General features: G+C 39.9%; 1 protein-coding gene across 2 annotated transcripts in view; it reads left to right on the top strand.

The window, feature by feature from the left end:
- megf11 (multiple EGF-like-domains 11) overlaps nt 1-26,905 on the top strand; it is a 411,744-nt gene that overhangs the window by 83,680 nt on the left and 301,159 nt on the right. For both annotated transcript variants that reach the window (XM_073032726.1, XM_073032727.1), the window contains exon 5: nt 18,673-18,765. In XM_073032726.1, the coding sequence (XP_072888827.1) occupies nt 18,673-18,765 (93 nt within the window). The remainder of the gene's footprint in view (nt 1-18,672; nt 18,766-26,905) is intronic.

The raw sequence follows: 26,905 nt of genomic DNA on the forward strand, positions 1-26,905 counted from the left end.
TTTTCTCTCTCTCTGCCCATCACTCTGCCTGTTCTCCATCTCCCTCTGGTCCTCCCCCCCTTTCTTTCTCCAGAGGCCTCCTGTCCCATGATCCTTTCCCTTCTCCAGCTCTGTATCACTTTTGCCAATCACTTTTCCAGCTCTTAGCTTCATCCCACCCCCTCCGGTCTTCTCCTATCATTTCGCATTTCCCCCTCCCCCTCCTACTTTCAAATCTCTTAGTATCTTTCCTTTCAGTTAGTCCTGACGAAGGGTCTCGGCCCGAAACGTCGACAGCGCTTCTCCCTATAGATGCTACCTGGCCTGTTGTGTTCCGCCAGCATTTTGTGTGTGTTAATTGAAATCTGTATTATCTCTCTACTGTGAGCCCACTAGTGCATTTATAAATCCATTGAACCACAACAGTTTACACAATTTGACTCTAAAGTATTTTGCAGATATGTATTAAAATGTGATATCACGTATAACCAGGGAGTATCTAAATATTAAAATCATAAGTACTATCTACTTATTCACTGTAATATTTTAATGCATTGATATGAAGGTATTTGACTTAGGACAAGAATAAGCCAGTTGTCCACTTAAGCTTACACCACTATTTAGTAAGATTGTCACTGTGGGGCTCTCCACTTTCTTGACTACTCTCAGTAACCTTTCATTTCTTTACTTATTGAGAGTCTATCTACTTCTCTGCTAAAATATTTTAAAACTTTATTTAAGCTGTCCTTTGAAGAAGAGAGTAGTGCCAAAAACTAGCAGCCTCCTGAGAAAACCATTTTTGGCTTAGAACATAGAAAATAGTTCAGTAGAGCACCTTTGGCTCACAATATTGTGCTGACCCTTTAACCTACCCTAAGATCAATCTAACTCTTCCCTCCCACATAGCTGTCCATTTTTCTTTCATCCATGTGCTTATCTTAGAGTCTCTTAAATGCCTTATGGGACGGTGACCCCTATTTGTAAACAGTACCATACACCCAGCCTATGTTTTATTCATATCTCTTTCCACTCATCTGAACTCCAGCAAATCAGCAAACTTGTCCAAATTTTCCTTCCAAGTTAGCCTGTCCATTCCAAGTATTAGTTTAGTAAGAATTGGAATTGTTTTCAAATGCATTTAAGGTCTTCCTTAAATGAGATGATCTATTACGTACATAGTGCACCAGATAGGATCTCATCATTAAAGCATGTATCTCACATTGGCAAGCATAATCTCACTGTTTTTGTATTCAGTTTGTCTCATAATAGAAAATTATTCTATTAATTTTCCTACCTGTTTGTTGAAGAGTACATACTAGCTTTTGTGTGGACAATGCACTGTGGCATCCATATTCCCATGTACCTCAGTGATCTGTAGTCTCTCACGAATGAGATAATATCCTTTGTTATTGTTATTGTTTGGTCACAAAATAGGCAATTACTGTTTGCCAAATCTTCTCTCACTCATTAACTTTCTTGTATTGTTTTTACAATGTACTTTTCTACTCATCTTTACATAATAAGTTTAACAACTGTACAATTAGTGTCTTCCTCGGAATTATTTGTATGAATTGAAAAACATTTAAGCCCAGCTGCCATCTGTGTGGCACATCATTCATTGACAACTAGATTTATGCCAGCTGTGGTTCCTGTTAGCTAACCAATCTTCTATCTACACTAATACGTTATCTCCTATATATGAGCTTTCATTTCCCTCAATATCTTTGTTACAGCACCTTATAAAATGCCTTCTGTAATCCACTGATTTGCCTTTATCTTGTGTAATTCCTCTAAAGAACAATGAATTGGTCAAATCTGATCTCTTGTTGACTTTGCTTGATTATCTTGAATTTTCTTGCTTCTATAACACCTTTAATAAAAGTTTCTAACATTTTGCCAGTGGCAATGACATATGGTGGTATCATCTACAAGTTGGAGTACAGGAAGAAGATAGAGGGACTAGTGGGATAGTGTCCTGACAATGTTTCACTCAATGTCAGTGAAAGAAGAGCTGGTTCTTGACTTCAAGAAGGGAGTGCTACACACACTCTTGTTTACATCATTCTGTCAATCCTGCTGAGGTCAAAAGAGTTGAAAGTTTCAAGTTCCTGGGGGAGATAACATCACCAATAGTTTGTACTGTTCCAAACATGTTAAGGCCATGGCTTAAAAGGGGACTCTACTGCCTGAACTTGCTCAGGAGGCTAAAGAAATTTGGCATGTTCCCTTTGACCCTCTCCAATTTTTATAGGTGCATCATATAAAGCATCCTATCTGGATGTATCTCTGCCTGTAACTGCAAGAAAATGCGGAGAGTTGTGGACACAGCTTAGCCATGCAGCCTCCCCTCCATGGACTTGCCTCAACAAAGCAGGCCACCACGTAATCAGATATCCCACCCACCCTGGATATTCTCTCCTCCTTCCTCCCATCAGGCAGATGATACAAAAGCCTGAAAGCATGTACCAGTAGGCTCAAGGACAGCTTCTATCCCACTGTTGCAAGACCATGAAACATTTTCAAATTAGCTGTAAATATATGAAAGGAATAGATTTTCTGATCTATGGAAAGACCAGACGGAACAGGACTAGTTTGATTACTTTTTCATCAAGCTGGTATGGAATCTGAACAAATGGCCTCCTTCCTTCCTGTAACCATTGTGTGATTCAGTTCTTGTATCTGGAAACATTGACTGCCATTAATATAGACTTTACATCCTCAATTATGCATCCCGCCATAACCTGCATATAATTTCTTACACTACATCTGAAAGAATAAACATATTGTTCTTAGACTATGAACAGTTGGATTCATTTATAGAAGCTTATTAATGAATGGCATTTTGTTTGCCAGGCAGGTAGATTATCTGTATGGGACATTTGAAATCCAATTATATTATTGGTAAATTTCTAAAAACAAATAAGCAAAGCTAACAAACTCAAAGAAGATAAATTCCTTGCTCTGAACAGATTATATCCATGTATAACAATGATTGGGTACAAATGCAGACAGAGCAAAGGGTAAAGTTGTACCACAGAGGCAAAATTCATAAGGGCAAAGAATGCAGGACTGAAGGTCTGTACTTAAATGTACATAATATTTGGAATAAGCTGGACAAACTCGTGGCACAATTAGAGATTGGTTACTGATGTTGTGGGCATCACTGAGTAGTGGTTGAAAGAAGGCCATAGTTGGGAGTTTAACATCAAGGGATATACTTTGCATCAAAAGGACTGGCAGGAAGGAATAGACGGTGTTGTGACTCTGTTGGTAAGAGATGGAATTACATTTTTAGAAAAAAGTGACATAGGGTCAGAGAATGTTGAATCTTTTTGGGTGGAGTTAAAAAACTGCAAGGATAAAAAAAAACTTCTATGGGAATCATAGATCGTCTCCAAATACAAGCCAAGACGTGGGGTTGAGATTGCAAAGGGAGCTGGAAAGGGCATGTAATAAGGGTAATGTCACAATTGTAACAGAGAACTTCAATATGCAAGGGGATTGGGAAAATCAGGTGGGTGTCGGATCCCAGGAGAGGGAATTTGTTGAAAGCCTATGAGATGGCTTTTTAGAGCAGCTTGAGCTCAAGCCTATGAGGGGAAAGGCCATCTTAGATTGGATATTATGTAATAACCCCAATTTTATCTGTCAGCTTAACGTAATGGAACCCTTAGAAGGCTGTATCATTATATGATTGAATTCATACTGCAATTTGAGGGAGAAGCACAAGTCACATGTATCAGTATCACAATGGAATAAGGGGAATTACAGAGGCATGAGAGAGGAGCTGGTCCAAGTGGATGGAGGGTTATACTGGCGGGGATAACGACAGAACAGAGGTGGCGGATGTTTCTGGGAATAGTTCACAAGGCACAGGATAAATGTGTATTATGGAAGAAGTTCACAAAAGGCATCGCTAGGCAACCGTGGCTGACAAGGGGAAGTTAAGGACTGTGAAAAGCCAAGGAAGTAGCATATAAGGTAGAAGAAAGTAAGTAGGAAGTTGGATGATTGAGAAGCTTTTAAAATCCAACAAAAGGCAACTAAAAAAGCTATAAGAAAGTAAAAGATGAAATATGAGGGCAAACTAGCCGTTAATGCAGGATTCTAAAGATTTTTCACTTATATAAAGAATAAAAGACCACAAGACGAAGAAGCAGAATTGGGCCATTCAGCCCCTTGAATCCATGCCGCCATTCTATCATGACTGATCCCGGATCCCACTCAACCCCATATACTTGACCTCTCACCATATTCTTTGATGCCCCACCCCCCAATGAGGAATCTATCAACTTCCGCTTTAAATATACCCATGGACTCAACCACAGTCTGTGGCAGAGCATTCCACAGATTCCACTACACTCTGGCTAAAGAATATTCCTCCTTACTTCTGTTCTAAAAAGTCACCCCTCAATTTTGAGGCTGTGCCCTCTTGTTCTGGATACCCCCACCAGAGGAAACATCCTCTCCACATCCATCTTATCTAGTCCTTTCAACATTCGGTAGGTTTCAGTGAGAGCCCCATGCATTCTTCTAAATTCCAGTGAGTACAGACCCAAAGCTCCCAAATGCTCCTCACATGTTAACCCCTTCATTCCCACAATCATCCTTGTGAACCTCCTCTGGACTCTCTCCAATGACAACACATCCTTACTAAGATAAGGGGCCCCAAAACCATTGACAATCCTCCAAGTGCAGCATGACTAGTGTCTTACAAAGCTTTAGCATTATCTCCTTGTTTCTATTCCCCTTTAAATAAATGCCAACATTGCATTTGCCTTCTTTACCACACACACAATCTGTGAATTAATTTTTCGGGAGTCTTGCAAGAGGACTCCCAAGTCCCTTTGCACCTCTGATGTTTGAATTTTCTCCCCATTCAGATAATAGTCTGCACTATTATTCCTTTTACCAAAATGCATTATCATACATTTCCCAAACTGTATTCCATCTGCCACCTTTTTGGCCATTCTTCCAGTTTGTCTTAGTCCTGCTGCAATCGCATTGCTTCCTCAGCACTACCTACCCCTCTACCTATCTTCATATCATCAGCAAACTTCACCACAAAGCCATCAATTGCAGTATCCAAATTAGTGACAAACAATGTAAAAAGTAGCGGTTCCAATACTGACCCCTGAGGAACACCACTAGTCACTGGTAGCCAACCAGTAAAGGCCACTTTTATTCCCATTCGCTGCCTTCTAGATGTCTATCCATACTAGTATATTTCCTGTAACACCAGAGGATTTTATCTTGTTAAGCAGCCTCATGTCAGGTACCTTATCAAATGCCTTCTGAAAATCTAAGTAAATGATATCCACTGTCTCTCCATTGTCCACACTGCTTGTTATTTAGAAACAGACAAACATAGAAAATCTGCAGCAAAAAAACAAGCCTTTCGGCCCATGATGCTGTGCTGAACGTGTACTTCCTTTAGAAATTAGCTAGTGCTGCCCATAGCCCTTTATTTTTTAAGCTCCATGTACCTATCCAGGAGTCTCTTAAAAGACCCTATCGTATCCGCTTCCACCACCATCGCCGGCAGCCCATTCCACACACTCACCACTCTCTACGTAAAAGAACTTGCCCCGACATCTCCTCTGTACCTGCTTCTAAGTACCTTAAAACTGTGTCCTCTCATGTTAAATATTTCAGCCCTAGGAGAAAGTCTCTGACTTTCCACACGATCAATGCCTCTCATCATGTAATAAACCTCCATCAGGTCACTTCTCATCCTCCATCGCTCCAAGGAGAAAAGGCCAAGTTCACTCAATCTATTCTCAGAGGGCATGCTCCCCAATCCAGGCAACATCCTTGTAAATCTCCTCTGCTCCCTTTCTATAGTTTCCACATTCTTCCTATAGTGAGGTGACCAGAACTGAGCACAGTACTCCAAGTGGGGTCTGACCAGGATCCTATAAAGCTGTAACATTACCTCTCAGCTCCTAAGTTCCAATTCCACAATGTTTCTATGAAGGCCAATACACCATATCCCTTCTTAACCACAGAGTCAACCTGCGCAGGTGCTTTGAGCATCCTATGGACTTGGACCCCAAGATCCCTCTGATCTTCCACCCTACTCAGAGTCTTACCATTAATACTATATTCTGCCTTCATATTTGACCTACAAAAATGAACCACCTCACACTTATCTAGGTTGAATTCCATCTGGCGCTTTACAGCCCAATTTTGCATCCTATCGATGTCCCACTGTAATCTCTGACAGCTCTCCACACTATCCACAACACCCCCAACCTTTGTGTCATCAGCAAATTTACTAACCCATCCCTCCACTTCCTCATCCAGGTCATTTATAAAAATCACAAAGAGAAGGGGTCCCAGAACAGATCCCTGAGGCACACCACTGGTGACCGACCTCCATGCAGAATACAACCCATCTGCAACCACTCTTTACCTTCTGTGGGCAAGCCAATTCTGGATCCACAAAGCAAGGTCAGCTTGGATCCCATGCCTCTACCTTAATCAATGTGTTTAGTCACATCCTCAAAAAATTCAATCAGGCTTGTAAGGCATGACCTGCCTTTGACAAAGCCATGCTGACTATTTCTAATCATATTATGTCTCTCCAAATGTTCATAAATCCTGCCTCTCAGGATCTTCTCCATCAACTTACCAACCATTGAAGTAAGACTCATTGGTCTATAATTTCCTGGGCTATCTCTACTCCCTTTCTTGAATAAGGAAACAACGTCTGCAACCCTCCAATCCTCTGGAACCACTCCCGTCCCCATTGATGATGCAAAGACCATTGCCAGAGAATCAGCAATCTTCTCCTTCACCTCCCACAGTAGCCTGGGGTATAACTCGTCTGGTCCCGGTGACTTATCCAACTTGATGCATTCCAAAAACTCCAGCACATCCTCTTTCTTAATGTCTATATGCTCAAGCTTTTCAGTCCACTGTAAGTCATTCCCACAATCGCCAAGGTCTTTTTCAGTAGTGAATACTGAATCAAAGTATTCATTAAGTACCTGATGCAGCATCAATAACTCTCGGAGACTGGAAGTGAGTGATAGGCTTAATTAGCAGCAAAAAGGGAGCACGACATCTCGGAGACTGAGGGAGGAGCAGTGCCCCAATCGCCTTTATACAGGGGTCTGTGGGAGGAGCCACAGGAGCAGTCAGCAGAGGGGCGTGTCCAGACAGGTATACATAGTTTACCACAGTACCCCTGCTATCTCCTCCAGTCCTTTATTCCAAGAATTTCAACAGATTTGTCAGGCAAGATTTCCCTTTCCAGAAACCATGCTGACTCTGACTTATTCTATCATTAGTACTTTGAAACCTTGAATAATGGAGTCTAACGCTTTCCCAGCCACTGAGGTTAGGCTAGCTGGCCTATAATTTCCTCTCTTTGACTTCCTCACTTCTTAAGGAGTAGAGTAACATTTGTAATTTTCCAGTCCTCAAAGACCATGCCAAATCAAGTGATTCTTAAAAGGTCATGACCACTGTATCCATTATCTCATCAGTAACCTCTCTCAGGGCTCTGGAATGTCGTTCATCTGGTCCAGGTGACTTATCCATTTTAAGACCTTTGAGTTGGCCTGGCACTTTTTCCTTTGTGATAGCAGTAGCACCCACTCCTGCTCCCTGACACACAGGGACTTCAGGCATACAGCTGGTGTCCTCCACAATAAAGACTGAAGCAAATTACTCATTAAGTTCATCTGCCACTTCTTTGTCTCCCATTAGTACCTCACCAAGATAATTTTCCGGTGGTGCAATATCAACTCTCATGCCCCTTTTATTCTTTATATAACTGCAGAAACGTTTAGTATGCTGCTATATATTGTTGGCTAGTTTTCCTTTCTATTTCATCTTCTCCCTTCTTATAGCTTTTTTAGTTGCCTTTTTTTGGATTTTAAAAGCTTCCTAGTCCTCCAACTTCCCACTCACTTTTTGCTACCTTATATGCCCTTTCCTTGGTGTTTATGCCGTCCTTAACTTCCCCTTGTCTACCACTGTTGCCTACCCCTGCCATTTGAAAACAACAACTTCTGTGGGGCCTATCTATCCTGCACCTTGTGAACTATTCCCGGAAACTTCAGCCAACTTTGTTCTGCCATCATCCCTACCAAGGATTCTTAAGGATAGGATCTATGAGCATTTGGAGAAGTACAATCTACTCGAGGATAGCTAACATGGCTCTGTGAAGGGAAGGTCGTGCCTCACGATCCTGATTGAGTTTTTTGAAGAGTTAACAAAAGAAATTGATGAGGGTAGGGCAGTAGATGTGGTCTACATGGATTTTAGCAAGGCATTTGACCAGGTCCCTCACGAGAGTCTCATCCAGAAAGTCATGAGGCGTGCGATCAGTGGAACCTTGGCTGTTTGAATAAAAAATCGGCTTACAGGAAGAAAGCAGAGGGTAGTAGTGGAAGGAAAGTATTCTGCCTGGAGGTCAGTGGTGAGTGGAGTGCTGCAAGGATCTGTCCTGGGACCCCTGCTCTTCGTGATTTTCATAAATGTCCTGGATGAAGAGGCAGAAGGATGGGTGAGTAAGTTTGCAGATGACACGAAGATTGGAGGAGTTGTGAATGGAGCTGTAGCTTGTCGAAGGTTATAAGAGGATATAGACAGGATGCAGAGTTGGGCAGAAAAGTGGCAGATAGAGTTCAATGTGGATAAGTGTGAGATGATGCATTTTGGAAGGACAAACCAGAAGGCTGAGTACAGGGTTAATGGTCAGTTACTTAAGAGTGTGGATGAACAGAGGGACCTTGGGATTCAAATCCATACATCCCTCAAGGTCGCTGCACATGTTGATAGGATAGTTAAGAGGGCCTATGGGATGCTAGGCTTCATTAAAAGGGGGATTGAGTTCAAGAGTAGAGAGGTCATGTTGCAACTCTACAAATCTCTGGTGAGACCACACTTAAGAGTATTGTGTTCAGTTCTGGTCACCTCATTATAGGAAGGTTGTGGAAGCTGTGGAGAGGGTGCAGAGGAGGTTTACCTGGATGTTGCCTGGATTGGAAAACAAGTCTTATGAGGCAAGGTTAGCAGATCTGGGACTTTTCTCTTTGGAGCATAGAAGGATGAGAGGGGACGATAGAGGTCTACAAGATTATGAGAGGCATAGATAGGGTGGATAGCAGTACCTGTTTCCCAGGGCACCAATAGCAAACACCAGAGGGCATATGTACAAAGTTAAGGGAGGGATGTTTAGGGGAGACATCAGGGGTAAGTGTTTTACATGGAGGGTTGTGGGTGCAAGCAGATGGATGAAAGAAAAATAGAGGGTTATGGGGGTAGTGTGGGTTTAGTACTTTTTTTAAGGAATATATGGGTCGGCACAACATCGAGGGCTGAAGGGCCTGTACTGTGCTGTAGTATTCTAGTGTCTAGTGCCAGTATTCCTGTCCAATCCACGTGGATAACCTCCTCTCTCATACATCTGTAATTCCCTTTATTCCATTGTGGTACTGATACATGTGCATTATGCTTCTCCCTCTCAAATAGTATGAATTCAATCATATTATGATCACAGCCTCCAAAGGCTTCCTTTATGTTAAACTCTGTAATATGATCTGGGTTATTACACAATGCACAATCTGCAATAATCTTTCTCTGAGTAGGCTCGAACACAAGCTGCTCTAAAAAGCCATCTCATAGGCATTCAACAAATTCCCCATTGTGATCTGACATCAACCTGATCTTCCCAATCCCCTTGTGTATTGAAGTCCTCCATTACAATTGTGTCATTACCCTAATTACATGCCCTTTCCTGCTCCATTTGCAATCTCAACCCTACATCTTGGCTTCTATTGGGGCCTATATATGATTCCCATAATGTTTTTTTTACCCTTGCGGTTTCTTAACTTCACCCACAAAGATTCAGCATTCTCTGACCCGATGTCACCTCATCTAAAGATGTAATTCCATCTCTTACCAACAGAGCCACACCACTGGCTATGCCTTCCTGCCTGTCCTTTCAACACAAAGTATATCCCTTGATGTTAAACTCCCAACTGTGACTTTCTTCCAGCCATGACTCAGTGATGACCACAACGTCATACCAACCAATCTCTAATTGTGCTATGAGTTTGTCCACCTCATTTCGAATGCAACACAACTATTAAGTACAGACCTTCAGTCCTGCATTCTTCACCCTTATGAATTTTGCCGCTGTGATACAACTTAACTTTTTGCTTATTGGCTTGTCCTTCCTTACATTCAAATTACATATTACATCATCTACTTGTAAACCTTCTGGCTCATCCCCAGCTCTATGGTTCCCATCCCTACCATATTAATTTAAACCACCCCCAACAGTTCTAGCAAATCTGCCCACAAGGATAGTGGTCCTCCTTGGATTCAAGTGCAGGTCACATCTGCCGCAGAAGAGGTCTCAATGATGCAGAAATATGAATCCCTGGCCCTGCTCAAATTCTTCAGCTATGCATTTATCTGCCAGAGGTCTTTTGATAAAATGCTTAGTCTAATGAATGAGAATATAAACTCATAGGAAATGTAGCACAAAAGCTGACAGACCTGATGCAAGTTAAATGTAGCCTTTTGGACTATCAGAGTACAGAGGTTGAGATCTGGTGAATCAGTGCAGGAACCAATATTAATTACATTCCTTGAAGGAAATTGACAGTAATAAAAGAACTTAATGCTATTGAACATACTGATATTAATATCACTGAATTCAACAATTCATATTAAATCATTTTTCTGTTCTATAGCAACTACAATTAGACTCTTGCTAATGCCAACAGTATATAAGATTGTAATGGATCTCTTCGTGCAGCCTCCAGAAGTGGCTAGCAGTATTCAATTTTATCCATGTGCAATGATCAGAAAGAAAGGATCAAACAAATAATTTATCAGGCAATCAATTGTAGCAACAAAAGGTTTTTTGTCATGCTCAACAAAAGAAAATAGAAAAGAAAATAGTTTTTTTTTGGTGACGAATGGTGTTCAGTGACGTGTTTAGCTTTAAAATAGCTAATTTAGTCCATCCATTTATCACTCTGTGATATTGCTGACATTTGTCAGCATTTATATGTGTGGGAAACGTATGGTAACTGAAAGGTCCCAAAGGTCAGCAGTTCTGAAGTTTAATCCTGTTGTTTTACAGTCATGGTCAGCAACACCAGATTACACCATGTAAATGAAAAGTAAACCACCCACATGGGTAAGTTAAGGAGGCAACTGTTGGTGAACTGTATGTGAACACTAGTGGACACTGTTTCATTTTGTCAAGTTACATTTACGAAGCAACATTATTGTTATTTTAAATTCACGAACATGCATGTTTTATGTGCCTTCATCTTAAATGATGTTTACCACAAAAGAAGTCTCAGAATGCACTTGAGTGACTCTGGATCTATTGTCATGAAGCGAGATATATAGAGACAGAGTGAATAAATGATTTCAGCCATCAGGAAATGCACAATTTAGCCGATTAAGAGATGTCCTTCAACTGTCACCCTTTAAAGAAACTAAATGGGTCATAGTTGACCATTTGACAACTATTCCATATTTCAGAAATGTCTGTAAGTTGGCAAAAACATAGCCACAAACAATACATTACAATAGCTTAAAATAACATTACATGCAATATAAACTTGTATTTATCCTGCCCACACTCAGCTTGTGAACCTCGGAAAAATTAAAACTGAAGTTCCCCTCTGTTTTTCCACAGATGGATACTCTTCAATTCAATGCCAGTTTATTTTTAATGCCGTGAGACTTATTTCACATTCCTGTAAGTAGCCAGATGGAAAGAAATTAAATATAGAGGTCAGATGGCATCGGTGAAGAACGAAACAAAATTAAGTGTTGTAGATTGATGTCTTTTCATCAGAACTAACTTACAGACTGAAATGTTGATAACTTCTCTCTCCTTAGGTGCTGTCTGACTTGTTATGTTTAGCAGTCAGACTTAAAGCATTTGCAATTATAGGTGGACCTCCCTGATGCCTGTAAACTGTATTCAGCCCCAAACCTATCCTGGAGTAGTTAAATGCAACATGAATCATAAATAGATAGATAGATACTTTATTCATCCCCATGGGGAAATTCAACTTTTTTCCAATGTCCCATACACTTGTAGCAAAACTAATTACATACAATACTTAACTCAGTAAAAAATATGATATGCATCTAAATCACTATCTCAAAAAGCATTAATAATAGCTTTTAAAAAGTTCTTAAGTCCTGGCAGTAGAATTGTAAAGCCTAATGGCATTGGGGAGTATTGACCTCTTCATCCTGTCTGAGGAGCATTGCAACGATAGTAACCTGTCGCTGAAACTGCTTCTCTGTCTCTGGATGGTGCTATGTAGAGGATGTTCAGAGTTATCCATAATTGACCGTAGCCTACTCAGCGCCCTTCGCTCAGCTACCGATGTTAAACTCTCCAGTACTTTGCCCACGACAGAGCCCGCCTTCCTTACCAGCTTATTAAGACGTGAGGCGTCCCTCTTCTTAATGCTTCCTCCCCAACACGCCACCACAAAGAAGAGGGCGCTCTCCACAACTGACCTATAGAACATCTTCAGCATCTCACTACAGACATTGAATGACGCCAACCTTCTTAGGAAGTACAGTCGACTCTGTACACAACTTATAATTCTTTTTACATACATTATTGAAACTGAATAATACAAGTGTTGTTAGGTAAAATGCTATGAGTAATACAAGATATTTGAAGAAACTACAGAGGAAATATATGATATAGGATTATAATAAATGATCACAGACTGCTGAAGCTTTTGCACTTATCAATTTTATACAGTTTTAAATCTGAAATAACCGTAATTCCAACTTCCATGTAAGTACCTCTGATTGTGAGTCTGAATACAACCCATCCTAGTGTTGCTCCCAGTTTGTACAGGTTATTTCATTTCAAAACTGCCCAGGTTTCCTTTGAACTTCTCCTTTACATTGTAGAAGAATCACACCCGTGATAATTGGTTAATGAAAAGACTTCTTTTTCTGATTGTTCCTTCCTTTTCCACTTTATTCCTTATAAGGCCTCAGACCCTAACTCATTTAATCCTGTCATCGACTTTCACAAAAGTTTTATATTGAGTTAATCAGCACTTTAAAAAGTCCTGCTGTGGTGGAATTCTGCAAATAGTTTAGGTTATGGAGAAATACAGACAACATAAATTGTATCCTTGGGTTAATCTTGTGAATGGAAAAAGGTTTTCCTTGTGGCTTTTACAATTTGCTTTTTTTCTGAGTTTCTTTTAACAAAGGCATCATGGTCTCAGTAGATATAGGAGGATTTTAATTTACTTTTGATGAACATTGGTGAATTAGGAGTTAAGTGCATGTCTTCTTGAAAGAACTGCCTAAACTATCACAGAAAACTGATTTAAAACAAACCAAAAATAGTTCCTAAGGTGTATGAATGAAAGGTTGCAATACCATTTTTTCTTCAAATGAAACAATGTTATTTCTCTTTAAAAAGTTATTTAAAATGTTATTGTACAATTAAAATGTAGTGCTTCAGTAGCAATATCACAAGATCTTTGTAATTGTTTATCTTTCATACAAATATAGCAATAACTCTATGAAGCATTTTTATTCATGCTGACAGTATAAATTCAGTTTCTTGTTTTTCAAACTTCCTTCAATGTAATGATAATTCAATTTTAGGATTGCTGCTGTTTAAAAATTGTAGGTTAATTCACCAGAAATACACTGCATTCTTTAAATTGATTATGTTTAAAATAACTTTGGGAATTGCTGAATCTGCTCCCTTTGCAATTACCCCCTGGACCTCTTATCCTCATGGGGATCTGCTTTTGTGCATTGATTAATCAATGAATCAACAAATCCACAGGCAATATCTTGATAAGTATTCCCAGACTGTCTGGCATTGGAGATCAGTTGTGATACTTGTCCTCTATAGCTATCTATGTTGACAGTCTGAACTGAATTTTGCTTCATTATCTCAGGTCAAATCTCTTTAAAAACTAAATTGTTTAAAAATTGATTGTTGAGTTTGATTCATTTTGATAAGTGATGCTGTTATTAAATGACCTAATTCTGCTTCTATGTGTTATGGTCTTATGGTCATAAGACATATCTACTATGAGATCCTGGCTTAATCTTGCAAGTTTGACAGTAATTTATTTATTACCATGATGCCTGGAACAGGAATTAATTCTCTAAACTGGATCTAAATTCTAAGGAGCTCTTTTGAGATGAGTTGAATAGCTTAAAATATTCTTCTTCTGATAGTGTGCTGGCTGAGGCACAAAGATTTCAGGTTGCTTTAAGGTCTGAGGAAAAGAATTATCTATTGTACTTCTCTGTGAAACTGGAAGTTCCGTTGAAGTAACAGCTTTGGAAACAGAGGACCTCATATTATGATAAAGTTGTGACTAAGACAGGTGGTATTTGTTTCAATGAAGATGGCTTTTCTGAAAGGCAGACAAGTCATTTCTGGACCTCATCTCCTTGATGAGATCCAGGTAGAAAGATTATTCCAAGGACACATTCATTACAAGTTCAAAAGAGGCAGTTAATATATGGAGCTCCGGCTCTCTGTGTTGCCTGAACTCAGTGATTGAAGTCTTGGGTCTCCCCACTTTCCATATTTCTAATGGATGTTACCATTTTGGTGATTGCAGTGGCCCTTGATAATTGTTTCTGGTTTCATTGGCTGCTATATGTGGACTCAGTTCCACACCTATATTGTCTAAGCAGTGTGCAAAATTATGGCCTTACTTTTCAGATTTCAGAATGAGACGAACCATTAATGATATTGTCAGTATGAGATTTCAGAATTTGCAGTGACACCAGTGAACACAAGAGATTCCTTGTCCATTTTACCTGCAGTTAATCTTCTAATTCTGTAACTGCATGAATAATTATTTAATTTTCCCTGATGTGAATGTTACTTTGAGTACAGAATTTTGAATAATTTAAATTGTAACTTCAATTTATTTGGGTACAATATTATCAAACTTTAGGGGCAAAGATAGAGTTGACACAGCTTTTTTCCAAAGGCTAAAATGTCTAATACCAGAGGGCATACATTTAAGGTGAGAGGGAATAATTCAAAGGAGATATAAGGAGCAAGTTTTTTACATAGAGAGAGGTGGGTGCCTAGGATGATGGTAGAGGCAGAAACATTAGGGATTTTCAAGAGATGTTTAGATAGGCACATGAATGTGGAGGAAAATGGAAGGATATGGACATTTTATAGGCAAAGGAGATTAATTGGTCATTTATTTTATAATTTAAAGGCCTGTTCCTTTGCTGTACTGTTCATCTTTGTGCTATATGAATTAATTTAGTAGAACTTGAAATGTTTTAAGTGAAATGTTTTAAAATTGTTCATGCAGACGTATTTTTGCAAAATAGTTTTATCTGGCTGTTTGACCTTGGGAAGGCCAGAATAATTCATGCTAATCACATTACTACTGAGCTGGCATGGTTACAGGTTGCAATGTAGGTAATTTTTATTGCAGGCTTGAATGGAGCTAAATTTAGAACCATGCCAAGAATGCTAATATTATCAGATCAATGCAACTGACCATAGTTTTTCAATTAAACCAGTCAAACAAAACTAGTTTGTTAAAAAGTAGCATATGAAGTCTTCTGTACTATAATATCATTAAGTAATTGCACTCATATTTCAAACATTTGTTTTGTAGTAATCTAGCTTACATTTATGCCAATGATGCTTTGTTTTTGACAACACTTAAGATATATAAATACTTAATTTATCTTCCTAACTGAAAAGTGATGTGAATAGTGTTCTCATGATTTCAATAGGTTTTGATAGGTGCATTTAACGTCAGAAAAATGCATACACTATACATCCTGAAATTCTTTTTCTTTGTAAACATCCACAAAAACAGAGGAGGGCCCCAAAGAATGAACGACAGTTAAACATTACAAACCCAAAGCCCCCCCAGCTCCCCCCCTCACGCGCAAGCAGCAGCAAGGCAGTGACCCTCCCACCCCCACCAGCAGGAAAAGCATCAGCACCCTCCACCGAGCACTCAAGCTGATGTTGAGTATTATCACAATCTGGATGATCTTGAAAAGAGGATCTAAGACCCCTGATGGAACTTGAGAGGTGAATTGTGGAGGCAAGAAGAAGAATCATACATGGATATGTAGTACCTGAAATTAAATGAGTGAGAGTAGAACCAAGTGAATTCTGTTGAGCTAGACTGTATAGATGATGGATGAGAGAAGGCCCGTGTTAAAATTTCCAGGGGGCGGTAGTTGTGGCTTTTGTATAAACCTGATTGAAAGGATTTAGACATGACTGAAGGAAAGAAGGATGTAAATGTACTAGGCAACAATGTGTGATACAAACACTTTGGAAAATGAAGGAAGATTGGAGAAGAGGTCCTATTTTGCAAATACAGAAGAGTTTTGACAAGAGTCATTGTAGTATTTCTGGTCCAGAGGTGCAATTCTCCAAATATCTGAGTACAAATCCCACCAGGGTAGTGTGAGATATTACATAATGATTAAATTTAAAAATCTGTAAAGTTTAATAGCTTTGAAAATTATATCTCTTAGCAAAAAAACAATCTGACTTGACTTATCTGGACCTGACTTGCACTACCTTACTTTCCCTTTTCTATTTTCTAATTATGATTTATAATTTAAATTTTTATTATATTTAATTTGATTTTGTTACGTACCCCGTAACTGGGTTTACAGACCAGCAGAAATAGAAGAATCCGTTGGAGTCTGGTGGTATCGAGAACTAAAAGTGTTTATTAGTAAACTACACAATACAATATCAAAAATGCAAATATACATATAAAACAGGTTAGCAATAATAAACATAGAAATGTAGGAATAATAATAAGCAATAATAAACAATCTCTATCAATGTCTAGGAGTAAATGAATTGTCATAGGAGAATACAGAGTTCAGTTCAGTTCAGTTCATGTGTGCTGAGGTAGTTATGGTTGTGTTGCAATCGTTGGAGAGAGAAAGTGAGCAAGAGATTGAGCAGCTGCAGCCAGCAAACCTTCTGTTGTATTCTGATTCCATCGTACTGTTGTGGTCATTTGGTTATGACCCCTCCGTTCTTCGGCTAGACCGTTCTTCTGTGGTGGACTCGTCACTCTGGCATGAGTGGACACACACACAAGTCCCCACAGGCCCTGCCATCACATTGTGAGCTTTGTTGACCAATCTCCTGATCCTGACAAATATACATCGATTACAGTTAGAAACAGAGGAACATAAATGCAGAACAAAGAAATAGCATGCCAATTAAATTTGTACTTTGGTTCTATCTTCACAAAAGAGGAAACACAGGATCAAGTAAAAGAGAGGAATAAAATGAAACATGTCATAGAGTTGTACAGCATGGATACAGGCCTTTTGGTCTAACTCATCCATGTCAATTGAGATGCCGAGCAACATTAACCAAGAGAAAGATATTGAAGATTTAGGATGCAGAAAAGCAAACATGGGTTTTAAGAGTTATAAAGTAGCCTGGAGGAAGTTTCAGCTAGATATATGCATGTATCAATAATAAAAACAAGAAGGCAGATCATTATCTGAATAATGATAGATTGGAAAATGATGAGACATGAGTTTAGAAGGTTGAATGGGAATCTCAACAAAGCCTTCAAAATTCTAACAAGACTGAACAAATTCAATGCAGGAAGGATGTCCCAGATCAGGAGCAGGAATCTCAGATCAAGAATAAAGAGTAAGCCATTTGAGATTGAGATGAGAAGAAAGTCCTTCCCATCCACTACCAGACAGCAGTGAATCTGTGTAATTCCTTACCACTGAAAGTAGTTGAAGTCAAATGATTAAATATATTCAAGAAAGAGTTTGGTATATTCCTAAGGACCAGATGCATCAAGGATATAGACAGAAATCTGGAACAGGCTGTAGAATTTGGAAGATCGTGTTGAATCATGGAACAGGTTTGAAAGGCCAAATGACCCACTCAAGCTCATATTTTTCTATATTTATCCAATTTGCTCCCTTGCTTAAATTATAATTTCAGAGACTCATCAAAACTTTTGATGTAATTATATTTGCAACGTCTATTAGCAGTTGTAAAAATGTTTTTTAAAATTAGCATTCTATTAATGAACTTGAATAATTTATTATTCTTTAATGCAAAGTCTATTCAATTGGCAAAGACCAGGTGCTGTTTTTAGGCCCACTTGACTAGAAAGAGGTACCAAGGCCAAACAAAGTGGAAATGGTTAAGGTGCCATTACTTATACCTAGTTGAAGTGACAAATCCAAAAAGTTATCTTTTACTGTTATTCAGATTCTGTAAATTGGTACCAAACATTAACTGTGGCCAGGTGCCTGCTTTTACAGTATGGGTTTAACAATGTAAGTACAACAATTCAAATGAAAACAAGTAAAAGAAATGGTCTAAATCTAAAGCAATATGGATTGATGATGTGTCAGCTATTAACTTAGCTCATTTAGGAGCTCCTGACATCCACTTGCATTAGGGATATTATGGACATATCCCATTAGAACTACACAGATATAACTCCAAAATAGGAAATCGATTTTCTTTATTTAATAGCAACTTTTACATAATCTTTACTTTTATAAAAACACTAATGATAGTAAATCTTTAAGATTTAATACAGTTAGAAGTTTAGATTCCCATTACAGATTTTAGATTCATCTTATTTAAACCATGTTAATATTAATACATGATGTATCCATTTTGTTTTGTAGCATTATGCACAGAAGAATGTATGCATGGCAGGTGTGTTTCCCCAGACACTTGTCAGTGTGAACCTGGCTGGGGAGGAACAGACTGCTCCAGTGGTGAGTGTAATGTTAATGACAAACTTGCACATACAGTGTGATTTCTTGCTAGCATCCACAGAATATGTGTAGGGTTGGCAACAAGCACAGCACTTTGAACACTGTTGAGGGGGAATGGCCTTTTAGGGGAAAGTTCCAGCAGCCATTAAATCAGCAACAAGATGACTGACTCTGTTGTACAACAAGAAAAGTCAAAACTCCCTGAGTAGTAGAGATAGGAACTCAGTTGTCAGAGAGATACAGGCAAGCAGACAACAACCATGACTCCAAGATGGTGTGATGTTGCCAGCATCAAGGATGTCTCCAGACGTACAGGAAATTCTGATGGGTCAAAGAACAGCCAGGGATAGTTGTCAATACTGGTACTAATGACATAGGCAGGAAGAAAGGCGAGGTCCTGCAGACTGAATATTGGGAGTTAAAGCAGAAGATGAAAAAACTGGACCTTTAGGGTTGTAATCTCAGGATTATTCCGTGTTGCATGCTAGCAAGGGTAGGAATAGGAAGGTAAGGCAAAAGAATGTGTGGCTGAAGAGCTGTTGCAGGTGGAAAGGTTTCAGTCAGTTCGACAACGGAGATCACTTTAGGATGAAGATAATCTGTATATGAGGGATGAAGGAGTAGGTGTGATTTGCATAAAGCTGGATAAATCTGCAGGGCTTCGCCAGGTGTGTCCACGACATTGTGGGAAGCAAGGGAAGAAATCGTTGAGACCCTGGTAGAAAATTTTGTATCTCCATCAGCCACAGGTGAGGTACCCAAAGACCAGAAGGTAGCTAATGTTGTGCCTTTACTTAAAAAGGGTGGCAGAATTAATCCTTACAAACTGGTGAGCCTTACATCAGTGCTGGGAAAGTTATTGGATGATATTTTGAGGGATAGGATTTATTTGGATTTGGAACAGCAAGGAACAATTAGAAGTAGTTAGAATGGCTTTGTGTGTGGGAAATAATGACTCAAGAATGTGAAACTGAAGTGTTTACCAAGAGGTGTAAAAGTATTACACATTGCAGGATACCCAGGCTCTCATCTGTTCTTGTGTCCACAGTTTTTATCTGGCAGGTGCAGCTGAATTTTGGGTCATTAGTCTGGTACAGGCATCTGAGCACAAGCCCTACAAAGAATTGGGAGGACTGCTGAGAGGATCATTGGGGTCTCTCTTCCACCCATCAAAGATATATATCAGGAATGCAGTGTACACAGGTCTCTTAGTTTTGTCAGTGATCCCTCCTATACACCCAACAATCTCTTTGACTCCCTTCCCTCAGGCAGGAAGTACTGTAGCATTAGGACAAGAAATGTTAGGACAGAAAACAGCTTCTTCTCCCAGGCATTAAGATTACTGAACTCCCTACACCATGCAGGTCTCATCACACGTGAAGCACCAGTAATGTTATACTAATTACTTTTTAACTTGTATATTCTCCTTATTATTTGTTAATTAATTTGTGGTAGTATTACTTTGTGTTGTGTGTGAGTTATATGTACTGTGTTGTACACCTTGGTCCAGACAAATGTTGTCTCATTTGGCAGTATATGGCATTTATATGGTTGGAATGATAATAAAATTGAACTGGAAGGTTATTGATGACACAGTTGAAGATGGTTGGTCTGGGACACTCCTCCAAGGAGCTCCAGCAGCAATGTTCTGGCACAGGGATTATTGACCTTCAACCACTACAACTGTTTTCCTGGTGTAAACTTTGACTCCAATCATTGGGGTATTTTCCCTTAATACCCATTGATTAAATTTTAGCAGGGTTCCCTGAGGACATTCTATTACTTGCTGCCATGATGTTAAGGGCAGTCACTTTCACCTCACTTCTGAAGTTCAGCTGTGATATCTAGAGCTGAGCAGTCCTAATGAAACTCAGATTGTGAATTAGGGTACAACTAAGTACTGCATGATCATGTTCAAACACTGTTGAGGTTAGATGTTGAGATGGTAATCAACCCTGTTCGGTTTATTCTACTTTTTATGAACAGCTGTACCTGGTGAATTTTACAGTGTAGTAACTGTATTGGACTGTCTAGACTAGAGACCTATCTAGCTCTGGAGCCCTGGTCTTGAGGACCACAGCTGGATTGCTTTCTATTGCCACAGCCTCTGTTGTTCCAGTGCCCTCAGCCGTTTGAATGAGTCGAGTTGCCTGGAGACCAGTATCTGTGATGGTTGAAATCTCAGAAGGAAGCTGAGATGTATCATTCACTTAGCTTGTTGGTCTGAAAACACATACAAATGGTTCAGCCTTGTTTTTAGAACCTTTCCACTTCCCATTCGCTGTTTATTTGTCCATCACCATTCATAATTGGATGGGTTAGAACACCCAGGGAATGATATAACTGAATTATGCTATAAAACTACCTTTTCAACCACAACAATTAAAATAATTCCTCTATTAATTGTATAGGTAATTATACTTAACACTTTAATTTTGAACTGTATTTTATTTTCTTCCGTTTGTTGATTCAAGCCTTCTTAAATTGATTTATGATGGATGTTGAATTAACTACTGTATGTGCAGTTCGTAACTGGTATAATGCAGGGAGATTTGTTTTCTTCCCTCAGTAGTCCCTTGTCCCATTGAAGTATTCACCTTCTTGTGTCTCTTGCCATATTGAAGGGTGATCATATGGAGTGTAGTTTGGTTGCTTGTCCTGATAATTTATTTATGTTGACAGATCTCATTAGTGTGAGATGATGTAATGAATGTGTTGCTGTGATTGCTTGCCTTAGGCAAACATAATTCTAACATTTTGTGAATAATGAAAGTTGCCTGTGAAGAACTGTCAAAAATATTTCTGGAAGTAACCATGTATCATGAGGTTAAAGATATTAATTTGAAAGGGTGAATGGCCTTCACTTGTTTCAAAAGTAATGGATAGGTGGGTGGAGATATGAAAGGAGCAAACATGGGCTATACACTGTCTTCCATGAGAAACTGTCCATGGGAGACTATTTTAAAGGAAGAAGCTCTTTCAAGTTAACAGACAGACATACTTTATTGATCCTGAGGGAAATTGGGTTTCATTACAGCTGCACCAACCAAGAATAGTGAAGAAATATAGCAATATAAATAATTATATAATTAACCATAAGCTCTTTGAAGTTTCAAGGAGTTATGGAAAGGGTTGAGGCTATTTGGGATTAACCAGTGGTGAATTAGGTTGATCTCAATACCATTAGACTGGACCTGACAGAAGTAGACAGGAAACAACACTTGCAGATGTGTTCACATCATACAAAAGCGAAGTAATGACAATTCAGTAAATAACATATTCCAGTGGGGTGAAAGCTATGGGCAGCAAGTCCAAGGAACCCTGGATATCAAAGGATACTGAGGGCCAGGGGAAAAAAGGCAGATATAGAGAAATGGGAACAGCTGAGGTTCTTCTGGAGCGTAGAGAGTTTAAGGAGGGTAATGAAGAAAGAAATTAGGAACCCAAAGAGGGAGCATGAAATATTACTGGAAGACAAGATTAAGTACGTATCTTGAAAGTTATAAAGCACTACAGAGCAGAAACTGGCCTGTGGGCCCATTTAATCAATGCCAGCCTGATTTTCTGCCTAGTCCCATCAATCTGCACCTAAACCACAGTCTTCCATACCTCTCTCGCTCAAGTACCTATCCAAACTTCTCTTAAGTGTGAAATCGAACCCACAACCACAATTTCTGTTGGTAGCTCGTTCCACACTCTCACCACCCTCTGAGTGAGATTTCACTTTTCACCCAGAATTTATGACCTCTACTACTCGTCTCACCCAAACTATGGAGAAAAAGCCTGTATATAGTTACCCTAGCAACTATAGTTTTGTACGTAGCTATAAGATCTCTCGTCATTGTCCTATGATCCCGGGAATAAAGTCCTAACCTATTCAACTAATCCTGTAATTCAGGTCCTCAAGTTCTGGCAATATTGTGTAAATTGTCTCTGCACTCTTTCAATCCTCTTTACAACTTTCCTGTAGGTAGGTGATCAGAACTGCACTCAATACTCTAAATTTGGCCTCAATGTCTTGTACAACTTCATCATAACATCCCAACTCCTGTACTCAGTACTTTGATTTATGAAAGACAATGTCCCAAGAGCTCTCTTTATGACCCTATCAACCTGTGATGCCACTTTCAAAGAATTATGGATCTGTATCTGTATTCCCAGATCCTTTTGTTCTATCACACACCTCAGTGCTTTACTATTCACTGGGTGTGTCTTACCCTGATTTGGTTCTCCCCCCCCCCCCCCCCCCCAAAGTGCAACATCTCACAATTAAATTCCATCTGCCTTTTTCAACCTTCTTTCCCCACTGGTCAGATCCCTCAGACAGAGTATGCCAATTAGAAAACAAAATGGCAGTCTGTGCATAGAGCCAGAGGACGTACTGTTATTTTGCCTAATCACATTAATCTGCATCTGGACCATAGCCCTCATATCCTTCTAATCCATGTACGTATCCAAACAGTCGAGATTCTTCACAAGGACTCCTGAGTGTTGTGTACAGTTTCAATGGTCAAACTATAGAAAGGCCGAGATTTCACTGTAGAGGGTGCAAAGCCAATTCAGATTATCTATTCTTTAAGACCTCAACAAGGACTAACCCTATCCCTTTCCATCTTCTTTCAATTCTTCCATCTCTGCTGTATCTGCTCTCAGGATGAGGCATTTCATTCTAGAACTAAGGAGATGTCCGCCTCCTTCAAAGAAAGGGGCTTTCCTTCCTCCACCATCAATGCTGCCCTCAACCGCACCTCTTCCATTTTGCACATGTCTACCCCTCACCCCATCCTCTCATCACCCCACCAGGGATAGAGTTCCTCTTATTTTCACCTACTACTCCACTAGCCTCCGTGTCCAGCACATAATTCTCTGTAATTCCTGCCATCTTAAGCAGGATCCCACCACCAAGCATCTTTTTCCCTCCACCCCACTTTCTGCTTTCCGTAGGGATCGCTCCCTACGCATCTCCCTTGTCCGTTCCTCCCTCCCCACTATCTCCCTCCTGGCACTTATCCTTGCAAACAGAACAAGTGCTACATCTGCCCCTACACTTCCTCCCTCATGACCATTCAGGGCCCCAAACAGTCCTTCCAGGTGAGGCAACACTTCACCTGTGAGTCTATTGGGGTCATTTATTGTGTCCGGTGCTCCTGTGTGGCCTCCTCTATATTGGTGAGACCCGATGCAGATTGGGAGACTGCTTCGCTGAGCACCTATGTTCTGCCCACCAGAAAAAGTGGAATCTCCCAGCGGCCACCCAATTTAATTCCACTTCCCATTCCCATTCTGACATGTCAGTCCTTGGTCTCTACTGCTGTGAGGAGCAATACCTTGTATTCCGTCTGGGTAGCCTCCAACCTGATGGCATGAACATCAATTTCTCAAACTTCTGGTAATGCCCTCCCACTTCAACATTCTCATTTCCCTCTCTCACCTACCTATCACCTTCCTCAGTTGCTCCACCCCCTTTTCTTTCTTCTATGGCCTTTTGTCCTCTCCTATCAGATGCTCCATTTTCCAGCCCTGTATCTTTTTCACCAATCAACTTCACAGCTCCTTACTTCACTCCTCTCCTGCCCCACCTCCCAGTTTCACCTGTCACCTTGTTGTTCCTTCTCCTCTCCCCCACTTTCTTACTCTGACTTCTGACCTCACGCTCCTGATGAGGGGTTTCAGTCTGAAACATCGACTGTACTCTTTTCCATAGATGCTGTGGCCTGCTGAGTTCCTCCAGCATTTTCTGTGTGTTGCTTGGATTTCCTGCACCTGCAGAAATTCTATTGTCCATAGCTACCTTGATACTTACAGAATTCCGGTTACAGTTCTTAAAGTGTTTCCACACCAGCAGCACCATTTGTGTAGTTTCATTTCCTAAGATAAGTTTGAGTACTGCCCCGTCTCCAGAACGACAGCCTCAAACAACTTTCTTGGATGTACTTAACAAGTTCTTCCTCAAGTAAGCTGCAGGTGCTCAGGCAATCCCAATCAATATTGGGAAAGTTAAATATGGCACTGGAGTGCTCCTGAGAGGTCTTGCTTTTTAATTTTTTGCTGTCTCCTTGATTTCACTTTTCGGAATCTCATAAACATAAGAGTTTCTACAGATGCTGGAAATCCAGACCACCACATACAAAATGCTGGACAAATTCAGTAGGTTGGACAGCACCTGTGGAGAGGAATAAAGAGTCAATGTTTTGGGCTGAGACTCTTTATCAGGACTGGAAAGGAAGGGGGAAGAAGCCAGAATGAGGAGGAGGAGGGAGGGGAAGGAGTACAAGCTGGCAGGTGAAAGGTGAGACCAGGTGAGGGGGAACATGTGTAGGCAGTGGAGAGAGGTGATGAAGTGAGAAGGTGGGAAGGGAGGTAAAGAGTTGAAGAAAGAGGAATCTGATAGGAGAGAAGAATGGATCATGGGAGAAATAGGAAGATGGAAAATTTCATCCCTCTGTCCACCTCTGTTGTTGATACTATTGTACACCATGACCATGACCACTTTGAGGACCTGAGTTATAGTGAAAGGTTGAATAGGTTAGGACGTTATTCCCTAGAGCATAGGAGAATGAGGGAAGAGTTTTTGGAGGTATACAAAATTTTAATGAGTGTAGATAGGGTAAATGGAAATAGGCCTTTTCCACTGAGGTTGGGTGAGACTAGAACTAGAAGTCACGGGTTAAGGGTAAAAGGGGAAATGTTTAATGGAACCATAAGGGAAAATCTCTTCGCTCAGAGGGTGGTGAGATTGTGGAACGAGCTGCCAGTGGAAATAGTGGATTTGGGTTCAATTTCAGCATTTAAGAGAAATTTGGACAGGTATATGGATGGGTGGGGTATGGAGGGCTATGTATAGGTCAATGGCACTAGGCAAGTTAATAGTTTGGAATCGACTGAATTGGCCGAAGGGCCTGTTTCTGTGCTGCACTGTTTTATGACTCTATGCTGTCCTCCTCGCCCTTTAGAATGTACCCAATTCATAGAAGTCTACAACCCAAGAGCTGGTAAATAGGATTAGTATAGATGGTTGCTTTATGTTTGGCATAGTCATTATGAGCAGAAGTGCCTGTTTTTGTGCTCTGTGATTCCATGAGTTTATGAGAATTGACCACAGACTCCCTCAGGATTTGATATGTGCATCAATTTTATAGCTGACGCAGATGAAAAGTGTAGCCTTCCTCTACGCTAATGACCATGTAGCATTGTCAAATGTGCAGAGGTACACAGAGAGGCTGCTGCATGTCCTCCTGGCTGATGCAACGTAGCATGGCGTTGATGCACCATCAATAACTCTCTGAGACGGGAGGCGAGATATCGGCTTTTATTGACTGGAAGAAAGAACAAGCAGCAATTGACCACCATGCTACATCCTGGAGACTGAGAGGCAGGGCTCAGGCCCCAATCGCCTTTATACCGGGGTCTGTGGGAGGAGCCACTGTCAGTGGGAGGAGCCACAGGAGCAGTCAGCGGCGGGGGGGGGGGGGGGGGCGTGTCCAAACAGGTATATGTAGTTCACCACAGGCGTGTCCAAAAGTATGGAATGGGACAAAATGAAATAACATATAGAGTGAACAGAAGAATAATTTTAAAATATTTCAGTAAGTAATCTAATTTTAAACCATCATATATTTCATCACTCAATAGGAATCTTTTTAAAAACTATTATGAAATAAATTATATTTATGATCACATCTTTGAGATTTTACTGAAAAGAAATAAACCTCATCAGAAAGGTTATTAAAACAAAATTAATTGAATGACTTTACAAATGTAAGGGATTTTCTGTTCATTACTATTACTTGAAAACAATTACAGAATTTTTTGCTGGAGGGAAATGCAACCCATGTAATATCATTAGTCAGAGCTCCGGATATCCATTCAAATTGTGTGTTTTCAATGACTAGGCAATTTCATAAATGCTTCCACAATCCTAAGTAAGAAAGATACATAAATAAATTAAAAGTTTTCAGTTTATCACATGGAACATTGTATTTTACTTTGGAAAGATAAAACTGTTCAGAATGATTTAATAGCTCACATTTTTAATAACTTTTATTTATATTCTGGGCTGCATTCCAACAAATTTTTTCCCCAGTTACAGTCTTTCATTTCTTAAAATTGGGATCAGGAGCCAACTTTTAAATTAAATCTG

The sequence above is a fragment of the Hemitrygon akajei genome, chromosome 30 (assembly GCF_048418815.1).
Source record: "Hemitrygon akajei chromosome 30, sHemAka1.3, whole genome shotgun sequence".
Taxonomy (NCBI): domain Eukaryota; kingdom Metazoa; phylum Chordata; class Chondrichthyes; order Myliobatiformes; family Dasyatidae; genus Hemitrygon; species Hemitrygon akajei.